The following is a 12073-nucleotide window of genomic DNA, read 5'->3' as shown; positions in this document are numbered from 1 at the left end:
AGATTTCCGTCCAGTGGGAGAGAAGATGGTAGACATAATAGTTAAACAAATACACAGCTATAAATGAGGCACATGGTATGAAAAGCAGGGTTCAGGGTGCTCTGGCAGTGTGTATTGGGGCCTGATGTGGTCTCGAAGGGTTGGACTCAATGACGTGATATTAAATGAAGAATTGGTACTAGTGAGGCACTTTGAACTGCAAGTGCAAAGGCCTTGAGACAGAAAGGAACATGGAACTGGACATGGAACAGCAGGGGGAGAGCAGTATGGGCAAGAGGTTGGAGGATTAGGAGTGGCAGAATGTGCTAACCTCATAGGCTATGTTAGGCATCTGGATCTTACCCTCCGTGCAGTAGGCATAGTGCCAAAGGTCTTAGACGGGGAGGGCGTTGCCTGTGTGGCATGATTCTTGCCCTCAGGTAAATCTAGATATGCTTTTTGTAATTAGAATATTCATGAGAAGGCCAAAATGTCACGTCTGCATTGTTCTGTTTGATTGAACAGGTTATGGAGGAATTTTACAACATATTTGGTCCAGAACTAAAGGCAGTGACAGGGGATCCCAAGCGCATCGATGATGTCCTGTGCAGGGTGGACAGCCTGGTCACCCCCATGGAAAACCTGACCTTTGACCCCTTCAGCATCAGGTCCTCCCAGTACTGGAAATATGTGATGGATGACTTCAAGGTGGAAGTTCTGGCAAGTAACACATCCCTTGATTCGATCTTGGCCACCATGTTTTCCCCGGGTTCAATTTGTTGGGTTATTTAGGGATGCTTTTTTAATCACAAAAAGTAATATCTGCTTATTTGTGAAAAACACAACATAATAGAGAAGTGTGTAAGGTAAAAGTGGATACTTCTCCATCTCCTTTGTCTCCATTCCCGTTCCTCAGGTGGAATAAGTTTAAATAGAGCTAGACACAGTAGTGTTTCTACAAAGTTTGTTTCATATAACATTAATTCACTTGTCTATGAATCAAGGTAAAATAAACTAAATATGACAAGAGAATCACAATATGCCCAATGGCTCTTTTTTTTTTTTTTTTTTTTGCACATAGAATAAGGTGTATTTAAAGAGTTTTGTTTTTCTACCCAATGGGTTTTTGATGATGGTGTTTTGTCAGAGGTTGGGGGTATGGGAAGCACAAGTTGGAAGCAAACTTTAGAGTTGGGGAGGCTCTGGACAGGTGAAGATGGGGGTGAGGATGGAGGCTGCGAAAGCGAAGCTGTTTCAGGTCCTAGGAACAGCAGGAAGAAAAACATCAGAAGCAAAAACACAGGACTTGTTTAAGGAAGAGCAAATAGAACGGTTTGGTGAAATGCAGGGGTGGATAATAGAGGGAAAAGTGGGTTGGGCGCATCATTGGAGAGGACTAAGGAGGGGCTCGAGTGAGGCAGGGGACTTAATTTAGTAGGCGGTAGGGAGCCACTGAAGGTTGTTGACCAAGGAGTGATATAATCAGAATTATACTTTAGGAAGGTTTTTCTGGCTACGCATGGGCTGCTTTGGGCTGGGGAACGACAGAAGAGGGGGAGGTGATATAGGAGGTGTGGGGGAGGCAGAGTCCGGCAAAGAGAGACTGTAGTTGAGAGTCAGATTTCGTTCCACGTAGCATGAAGGGCGGCCCAGCAGGCTCCCTTTTTCAGTTTCAGGCGGGAAGCTCTGTCAGTAGCATCCCCATTTTAAGTCTTACATTCTTGTTTTTACAAGCCCAGAGCATCTTTTTATTTGGTCAATCCCAGGCAGTTCTGTTATGTTTTATAGACATTTCCATTTAAATTGTATCCAATTTATTCTCAGCTTCTGTTTTATTTTAAGTGCTTTTTAAAAAATTTCGACTTTAAAAATTTTTATTTTTGGTGGCTGGCCAGTATAGGGATCGAACCCTGGACCTTGGTTTTAGCAGCACCGTGTTCTAACCAACTGAGCTAACTTGCCAGCATATTTTCTTTCTAATTTTTTTGGCAGCTGGCCATACGGGATTCAAATCCTTGACTTTGGTGTTGTAACACTGTACTCTAACCATCCGAGCTAACTGTCCAACCCACTATTGTTTAAACTGAGCTTTTCATCAAATTCACTCAAGTACCACTAAAAGGCTCATAATAAGAAAAAGCAGCCTCATGAGTAACTCCCCTCCATCTCTGTTCTTACCATCATTTACCACACTTTTAGATGTTTCTTTTGTTGTTTGCTTCCATATTTCCTAAAGAATGTGCCAATGTGATTATTTTCTGTATGAATTTTAGACTTCTATTAACTTCTCAGAATAATATAGACTTGACTGTCCTATCTCCCTTTCTGTCATGTCACATAATTTTATTGTACCTTTTGGTTAAATTAATGGTCTGTGTTTACTCATTATATCTATGAGATATTGTTCATAGCTAGGCCAAGAAACCCATCACAACCATGACACCTTTTTTGTCCAACCCTTCGTTTTCCCTGGAGTTAAACTTTGCTTTTGTTTTTCGTTTGCCTGGTTATTCACATACCCATTGTTAATTTTTCCAGCCTCTTTAACATCTCTGCCATCTACCTATCAATAATGGGTACTACATGGTCAAACACATCAGTGCCATCATTTTCCTGGAGGCCTTTCTCCCCGAGGTCACTGTCCTTGTTTAGCCCAGATGGCTTACTATTAGGGCTGCTACAAAAGCAGTGGCCCTGGGACTTTCTGTCTTCTCTCATCTGTGTTGGATTTTCTGTTTTCTAGACCTCACGTCTTCCTCTTTCCTTGTTTACTCCTTTGTTTTGCGTGGAGCACATTTTTTAGTAGCTTCCTGAGAAAGGTTTTATGGAACATATATTCTTTGGGTCTTGTATGTGTGAAGTTCAAAGTAAAAGTTAGGTATAGAATTCAAGGTTGAAAACAATGTTTCTTCAGAAATTTAAAGACTTTCTTCATTGATTTCTAGTTTCCAGTGTTATTAGAAATCTGATATTCAGATTTAATTTTTCTAGAACTAACTTTCCCCTCTTTTATAGAATGGGGTGGTGAGGGGAGGGATAGAGGAGGCATAATGGCCTGGTTCTGCACGGTGGAGAAAGGGATCACCTGTTTGCCCCCCACCTTCCTGGCGCCTCCAGATGTTCAGCCTCCCAGAGAGGACAGGTACTCACCAGCTCCCCCTACTGCGAGCATCAGGTCATAACTCTCTGCTTTCTGTGAAACTATCTCCTGTGCTGTTGTGTCCTCTCCCATATTTTTTTGTTTATATGAACTGATACTTTTGAAAATTCCTTTTCTCTATCATTTTGAACCCGTTGTGGAGCGAGATCAGAAAATCAGCACAACCAATCTGCCATTTTTAATTGGATTCCAGCTTCCATTAAGGTGTAAGAGAAATCTATCCCGTGCCACTGATTTTTTTTTTTTTTTTCTTATTTCTTGCCACTTTGTTTTTGCAAGATAATTATAGGGGCAGGAGGGCTTTTTTATTGACTCTGGCTTTTTTTTTTTTTTTTTGCAGGTTATTGAGAAAGAAGCAAAAAATTTTATTGATGATTCTTTTAAGACACTTCGATCAGCTGAAGCAGCATTTGACATGCTTTTAAAATTTAAGCATATTCGTTCACGAGAGGCTATTAATCGACAAATGATGATGAAATTTAATGATATTCTTGCACAGTACTGTAAAGAGGTAATTGAAAAATCCATAGCTGACATAGCAGTAAAAATACATTTGGCAAAATGTGAATAATTAAATTACACTGTTATCTGTCTTTCCCATCTAAATTCAAAGAAACTGGAATTTTCCCAAATAAGCATGTCACATAATACTAGTACCCAAACAAAGTGGATTTGTTTATTTAGTGGAGAAATTTAATAAGAATTTATCAAGTATAATGTTATATTTACCTCACATTGTGGTGGGCCCTGTGTGAATTAGTAATAATCACATAATAATAGCAGTAGTCATAACTAACCATGTCCAAGGATAGTATATGTATTTATAATTAATTCAGAAAAATTTATCCAATTCTCACTTATTCCAAGTATGGTGTTAGACACAGAGATAGAGAGATGAACAAAATGCAGATTCTGACTTTAAAGAAATCTAGTAGGAGAAACAGAAAAAAAAATTGCTTGTAATCTTATTTAGAAGATAAAATGAGAATATGTGAAATATTTAGGTCAACATAAGGTAGTATTAAAAAAAAGAAAGGCCTGAAGTGGTCTCCTAATGTATTAGTCTTGTATTGTTGCTATAACAAATTACCACAGACTGAGTGACTTAAAACCACACAGCTTTATTGTCTTATAGTTCCGGAGGTCACAAGTCTGCCAATGTGCCACTGGGTTTCAGTCAAGGTGTCGGCAGGGCTGTGTTCCTTTCTAGAGTCTCTGGGAGAATCTGTATCATTGTTTTCCCCAGATTTTAGGGGTTCATGGCCCCCTTCCATCTTCAAAGCCAGCAATGGCCAGTTTCACATCAAATCATTTCAACCTCCTTTTCTGCCTCCGCTTTCCTGTTTTGTTTTTTTTTGTGGCTGGCTTGTACAGGAACCAAACCCTGGACTTGGTGTTACCAGCACCACATTCTAACCATCTGAGCTAACCGGCCAGCCCTCTCCATCCTGTTTTAACTACCCTCCTGATTATATTGGACTTTCTCAGAAAATCCATGATAATCTCTCTACTTGAAGGTCAGCTGACTGGCAACCTTAATTCCATCTACAACCATAATTCTCCTTTGTCACAATATAACATACCCACGGTTCTGGGGATTAGGGTGTGGACATCTTTGGGGTGCCCTTATTGTGCTTACCACACTAGTTACCCTAACGGGGCCTCAGAAATGCTTCTTTTAAAATGCAGGTCTGCCACTGGTCATGTCTAGAACAGGTTTCAGGATTTCTTTTTTTTTTTTTTTTTTTGTCTTTTTCGTGACCGGCACTCAGCCAGTGAGTGCACCGGCCATTCCTATACAGGATCCGAACCTGCCGCGGGAGCGTCACCGCGCTCCCAGCGCCGCACTCTCCCTAGTGCGCCATGGGCTCGGCCCAGGATTTCTAATAATTCAATCAAACCGATGTGTACGGTGTGCATAGCCTGTAATTACAAGGCAATCTGGAGCACTGCATATATTAAACCAAAGAAAAGATTACTAGAGGGCATAAGAAAAAGTGGTAAATCATCTATTCTCTATCATAGAATATTTTTTGACATTCCAAATTCCATTTCTTTAAAGGTTCAAACTTTAACTTAAATCTTTCTTGGCTAACACGGTAATGTTTATTGCTTATGGAATATGTTTGGTTCCTTTTCAGATTGACATAGTGAATAAAATCTTTGTCCAGAACCTTGAAAACCCACCACTATATAAGAATCACCCTCCAGTAGCAGGTGCAATCTACTGGGAACGATCTCTGTTCTATCGGCTTAAGCAAACCATCCTCAGATTTCAAGAAGTACCGGAGTTATTGGACAGTGACCGAGGACAGGAAGTACATTGCTTTTGCTGGAACTGTCTCCTTTTGTGTTTCACATTTTAATCCTAAATGGGTAGGCTTCCCTGATGCCATCCAGGAGAGTGATTCTATCTGGGCGGCCGCTGCCCTGCAGTGGGCTACATAGAATTGCCTGTGTGAGAAGCTGCTCAATTTCAAATCCACGCCTGCAACTTAGATGGTCTTGCTTGTGGTTCTTGACTTAGGGCTCATATTTAAAATTACCTTTCATGCTCTTTCTCTTTGACATCTTAATACCTGGGACATCTTCCAGGTAGTGGTCACGTGGGCTTTTCCCGGTACTTGACCTTCAGTTTCTTTGGAAGATGATTGCCATCTTTTTAATACTATCCCTTCCTCAACCCATGGATTTTTGTACGTTATATAGCAGAGGTTGGCAAATCTCTTTAAATATCCAAATAGTAATATTTTAGGCGTTTGGGGGTCACACGGTCTCTGTTGCAACTACTTAACCTTCTATTGTTGCAAGAAAGTAGCCCCAGATCATATGTAAATGCACAATTGTGGCTGTGTTCCAATAAAACTTTACTGATGGGTGCTGCAACCTGATATAATTTTCACGAAGCATTATTGTTCTTTTGATTTCCTTCTAATCCTTTAAGAATGTATAAACCATTCTTAGTTCATGGGCCGTTGTTTGCTAATCCCTGCTCTTCAGCCTAGGTTTCAAGTAGTATCATCTCAAACGAACCCTCCAAAATTTGCGAAAATCTGTCTCCTTCCTTTTCGAAAATGTGTTCACAGATGATTAAAAAAAAAAAAAAAATATATATATATAGAGAGAGAGAGAGAGAGACAGAGACACACACAGAGAGAGAGACAGAGAGAGAGAGACGGAGAGACAGAGAGAGAGGAGAAAATGTTATTCCCAGGGGCCAAATGACAATTGCTTGAATTCTTTGATAGGTAAAACAAAAATATTTGGAAGTGGGTAAGACAATGAAGGAGTACGAAGATAGGAAATACGAGCATTGGAGAGAGTCCACAGAGCTGATCCTTCCGAACCTCATGAAGAAGAGTCTGCTTACTAAGGTATGCATTTCCAGACCCTTGTCCTAGATGATGGTGGCCATGTGAGAAGACGGCATCTGGATCATTTCCTCAACCCTTATAAAGTTGATAGGTGTTTCCAAAATCAAAGACAAAGAAGGGTGAGGACTGGGGAGAAGAGAACAGAGACAGCACAATGTCATGCTTAGGAAATGGGCTGGAATCGGGTTGCCCTGCTGACTCCTTGGGCAAGTGGCTTAACTCTGAGCCTCAGTTTCCCCATTTATAAAATGAGTTGGATCGGATGACATAAACATGCAGCGTATTACTTGGACCGTATATCAAATAGCTGACAGTTGACCATTTTTAACCTGTAGAAAAGTGCCATTTCACGTGACTCATCCTTATTTTTATGCTGGGCCCGGCAGGCAGCAAATGCTCAGTAGGTGAATCCCCGCTGTTAGGGAGGAAAGACAAGGGCCTCACAGTTTAGGTCTTTGGTCCCCGCAGTTCTGAAGTAGGTATCACAAGGAGTGGGGCAGGCTGGTGGGACCTATAGGGCAATGGACAGCGCAAATCCCGTCAAAGGGGCGACCCTCCTCAGCTCCAGCCTATTCTTGCTACACATCATCAGATTTTCCAGTTTTTCAAGGGAAGCCAGAATTCTGGATTTTTATGTGAAAATGCCCATTTTCTAAGTGTTCACGACTAAACTGAATACTTTGAAAACTTTGTTCACCAAACAAAATATGTATTTTAGCTCATTCCAGCCAGCACCCCAGTCTGTGGGGGATCAAGGGGCCTTGCATTTATCTTTTTCAATTCCCTTTTCACTCGAGGCGTCTTGATCCCACGGCTTCTTGGACTGCCTGCCCATTCTATGCTTATGAAACATTTCTTCTACAGTCTTCTACCGCGGCTGAGGAGGCTTCGACCTCGGAAAGGGGGCCTGTTTTTGCAATCAATTTTTCACCTGCTCTCAGAGAGATCATTAACGAAGCAAAGTACTTGGAACAGCTGGGTTTTGCTGTCCCTGAATTAGCAAGAAATGTTGCTCTCCAGGAGGACAAATTCCTTAGGTAAAAAGATTCTTCTCTTAAATCCGCAGTAAACTTTACTGTCTCGGAACTCCTTTACACTATTAAAAATTATTGAGGACCCCCCAAAAGCTTTCATTTTTTGGATTTTATAGCTACCATTATTTACCACATTAGAAATTGAAGCTAAGAAATGTTTAAAATATAGATTTATTCATCAATCTCAAAAGAATAGCAATAAATCTATTACATGTTAATGTAAAGAACATTTTTAATGAAAAGTAACTAGTATTTTCCAAAAAGGAAAGTGAGGAGAGTGGCATGGTTTTAAATTTCTGCAAATCTCTTGATCAAAGTTGTAGACTGGTTCGTGGTCCTTTGTAACCTGTTGGTAAGGTTATTAAGCTTTTTATGAGTTTAATTTTGCATTCTCCTCGTGTTAATGACTTTTCTGTCATGTACAGGTACACAGAAGGGATACAGAGTATGTTGGATCATTATTACATGCTCATAGGAATGTTAAATGAGGCAGAGACTGTTCTCCTTGATAATCATTCCCAGGAATTAATCAGAGTGTTTAGCTCTGGATATAAGAGGTTGAACTGGAACTCACTAGGTAGTATAATTCATCTATTTATTGCCTTTTAGACTTTGGGATGCAGCAATAATTCTTTTAGATAGTTTAATTTGAATGATAATTTTTGCATGTATATAGATATGGTTAACAAATAATGTTTGATGAAATACACTTTATGGAACCTAGAATGAACCTCCAGTCTTTAGTTGGGGGTGAAGGTAAGATGGGATACCATTTCAACAAACTGCTGAACTAAAGCTAAGTGATCTTTACTTTTCTTTTAATGAAAAATTTAATTTTCAGATAATTTTAGATTCACGGTAAGAATTACTACAGAGACATTGTGTATGCTTTACCTAGTTTCCCCCAATAGAAACTTCTAGCAAAAACAAGAATATCACAACCATCCTATTGACATTGATACAGTCAAGATACAGAACATTTCCACACTAAGTGATTACAGTCAATCCTTGCCCTCTCCTTATCCCCTGGCAACCATTAATCTGTCCTCCATTTCTATAATTTTGTCATTTCAAGAATATTATATGAGTGAAATAATGTATTATGTAACCTTTTTTGGGTTGGCTTTTCTTGCTCAGCCTCATTCTCTGGAGGTTCATACAAGTTGGTGCATAGATCAATAGTTCATTTTTCTTGCTGTGGTGCTGGTATCAATGTACCACAGTTTTTTAGCCACTCACCTTTTGAAGGATATCTAGGTTGTTTTCAGTTTTGGATATTATGAATAAAGGTGCTATAAACATTTGTGTACAGGGTTTTGTGTGACTACGAGTCTTCATTCTTTGGGAATGAATGCCCAGGAGTGCTGTTGCTGAGTTGTACGGTAGCTGCACGTTTAGTTTAGCTTTCTTGTTTAACTGCCACACTGATTTACAGGGTGGCTGTGCCGTTTTACACCTCCATCAGCAGGGCAGGAGTTGATTCAGTTTCTTCAAATCCTGGCCGGCATCTGGTGCTGCTACTATTTATTTATTTGTTTATTTTAGCCGTCTGATAGCTAGCTGCTTAATGATTTCTCATCGTGGTTTTGATTTGCATTTCTGTAATGGTGATGATGTCGAGTGTCTTTTCATGTGCTTATTTGCCATCTGTACGTCTTCTTCGGTGAAGTGTCTTTTTATGTCTTTTGCCCATTTTCTAAGTAGATCGTTTGTTTTAACTGCTGAGTTTTGAGAGCATGTTACACGTTCTGGATACTTGTCCTTTGTTGGATACGTGGTTTGCAAATATCTTCTGCTGCTCTGCACATTGTCTTCTCATTCTCTTAGGAGGGTCTTTCTTTGAAGAACATAAGTTTTAAATTTTGATGAAGTCCACTTTATCAATTTTTCCATTATTGGGTCATGCTTTTGGTGTCAAGTCTGAGAATTTCTCTCTCTCTCTCTCTTTTTTATCTAAAAATGTTATAGTTTCACATTTTATAGTTCAGTCTGTGATCGATTTTGAGGTTTTTTTTTTTTCTTTGGTACAGAGTGTGAGTGTGGTCCTAAATATTTAACCTGGGTTTACTCTTCACATTCTTGCTGTTTCCTTTTCTAAGCTCAGGCCAAAGGAGATGTAGGCAGTGGGTATAGGGTGGATGGGTCAGGGAGCCATGGCTATGACAGGACAGCAGGCTCAACCTGCTCTTTCTCCCCATGTCACTTAAAACACAGCTGTGCTAACATTTGAACAGGAGAAATGTATCGCTTGGTGGATTCTGGGCACAGGGCTCCTCGTCTCAGTCCCTCCGGGTGCTAAGTGGATCTTTGTCACCTCAAAGACTGGAGGAGTTGGAATGAGCAGGGTCTCTCCTGTGAAGGGATGCCGGTACTAACGTGACCAGTGTGGGTGGGAGGGACATGGAAAGACAGAGTTGGAAGCCAAAGAGCTTTCTTTTTTTCTCCAAAGGTATTGCTGACTACATAACTCGTTGCAAACAGGCCATTGGGAAATTTGAGTCTCTCGTCCATCAGATTCATAAGAATGCAGATGACATTTCTTCCAGGCTTGCATTAATAGAGGCCGTGAATCTCTTTAAATATCCGGCACCTAAAAGCGAGGATCTCCCAGGTAGATCTGACTTCTTGGTTCTCCAGTTATGAAATGAATAAGAAACCTCTTGGATATGATTTTCTATATATGAGGGCACTTCAAAAAGTTCACAGAAAAATGGAATTAAAAGATAATACAAATCTCTCCATAAACTTTTTGAAGACTCCTCGTTGTGTGTGTGTATTCCACGAACGGAATAAAACCATTCCCAACGATCTCAGTTGTTTACTTGAAAGGATCATGGGTAATTCTTACTTTTTGTCATATTTTATGTATTGCTTAGATAGTTTTACAAATTCTTGAGTCTATGAAAATCAGTAGTCCTGTTGTCAACAACTTTGTAACGGTAAAGTAAACTGTGTTTTTATGGGCTCATATTCACTTGTTCAAACAAGATATTTTAAGCAGTCTTCGACTAGTAAGTAAGGAATTCAAGACTAGTCAACAAGGACTTCAAAAAAACAAGATTGCCCAAAGGTGTAAAAAGCTACCTTCTGTGTGTGTGGTGTGTGCTTTAGCACGTTTAACAAGCATTCCAACTTTGTCATTTTTTGCTTATTGTGCATCTTAAATTCTGGTGTTGCCATGTTTTCTGCCTAGGGTCAAGGTTAGAGACTGTTTTTTGTATTCCCAGGACATACACCTAATGTTTGGATTGCTTTTTGAGGGATGTCTTTCCTGTGTTCATGGGCAGATGTAATAGGTGTCTTTCTCTATAGGTGTGAAAGAATTCTTCGAGCACATTGACCGAGAAAGGGCCAAAGACGTGGACCACATGGTCAGGTGGTATCTTGCCATTGGGCCTCTGCTGACCAAAGTCGAGGGGCTGGTCATCCACACCAACACAGGCAAGGCCTCCAAGCTGGCCTCCTACTATGAATACTGGGAAAATAGAATTTACGAGGTACTCACAAAGCTCATCCTGAAGTAAGTTCATCTTTTTGTTGCATGTCTTATAAACAGTGTGCCTAGATTAAAATATTTTACCTATGTGCACAGTAAAAGTTGGGGGGGTGTGTGGCAAAGTACAGAATGAATGACTATCAGTTGGACGATAAGACTGCTTTTTGGACAAAGGGCCTGCGTAGGATGGAGGGATTTGGGTTTCCATTTCGGCTCACGTTCTTGTTAGGCCCCTCAACATTCAGAAAATGCAGTTTTCCCTCTGCCCACTCCAGCTGTCGGAAAGACATAGTGTGTCTGTATTCAAATGGCAACAGAGGACATCTGTCACTCAATATTAACCACAATTTCGTATTGAGAGAGACCAATTTGAAGGATACATGACCCATTTTCTCTTCCTGGCTGGTCTAAAGTAAACCCTTGGCTGGAATCGTCACCACGTTTGTATTGAGCTCCCATCGCGTGTGCTGGCCTTAGACATGGTGGACTCTGTCCCTTTCCTCCTGGGCATCACAGACCAGCAGCTCAGCTAGACCAGCTGAGAGCTGAGTGCCTGGACTTCATTGCACTGGTGGCCCACACACTACCAGGTTGGATGGGTGTCCTAAGTTGGCAGCTTAGGATCATTCTAAGAGACCAGCCTATGAAATTCATCACTGTTACGATTACATCCATATTGTTAAGGGTGGCATTCATTTCAACATACAATGTCTTGATGAAGAACCCCAGAAGAAATTTCTCTGATTTCCCATTTGAACTTAGCTCCCTGAGAAGGTGTTTCTTTTTTTCTCTTTCATTTTTTGTTTTATTTCTAAATGGCTTGGGACACTGAATAGTTGACTTCATGGCTTTCCCTTGCTCCTTGGCTGCTAGGAAGCTTAGAACCAAATTTGTAGCCTGAGTGCAAAAGTGTGTAGGTATTTATGATTTGCATTTTTAGTATCATTCTTGACTCTACATTTATATATTTGTAAAGCTAACATGTAGGAAAGCTCACCCCACACCAGACTCTGTGCTATGCTCTTTACGA

At 40.4% G+C, this 12073-nt stretch overlaps 1 protein-coding gene across 1 annotated transcript in view; it reads left to right on the top strand.

Moving 5' to 3' along the window:
- The window catches only part of DNAH10 (dynein axonemal heavy chain 10), a 148161-nt gene that overhangs the window by 27892 nt on the left and 108196 nt on the right, over window positions 1–12073 (top strand). Inside the window, exons 11-18 of the mRNA XM_063085892.1 lie at window positions 505–699; window positions 3480–3650; window positions 5281–5457; window positions 6388–6513; window positions 7378–7550; window positions 7973–8124; window positions 9997–10158; window positions 10860–11067. Coding sequence (XP_062941962.1) covers window positions 505–699; window positions 3480–3650; window positions 5281–5457; window positions 6388–6513; window positions 7378–7550; window positions 7973–8124; window positions 9997–10158; window positions 10860–11067 — 1364 coding nt within the window. The remainder of the gene's footprint in view (window positions 1–504; window positions 700–3479; window positions 3651–5280; window positions 5458–6387; window positions 6514–7377; window positions 7551–7972; window positions 8125–9996; window positions 10159–10859; window positions 11068–12073) is intronic.

This window comes from Cynocephalus volans, chromosome 2, assembly GCF_027409185.1.
Source record: "Cynocephalus volans isolate mCynVol1 chromosome 2, mCynVol1.pri, whole genome shotgun sequence".
NCBI classification, from domain to species: Eukaryota; Metazoa; Chordata; class Mammalia; order Dermoptera; family Cynocephalidae; genus Cynocephalus; species Cynocephalus volans.
Note: the sequence above shows the minus strand (reverse complement) of the source record. Positions and strands in the feature narration are given on the sequence as shown.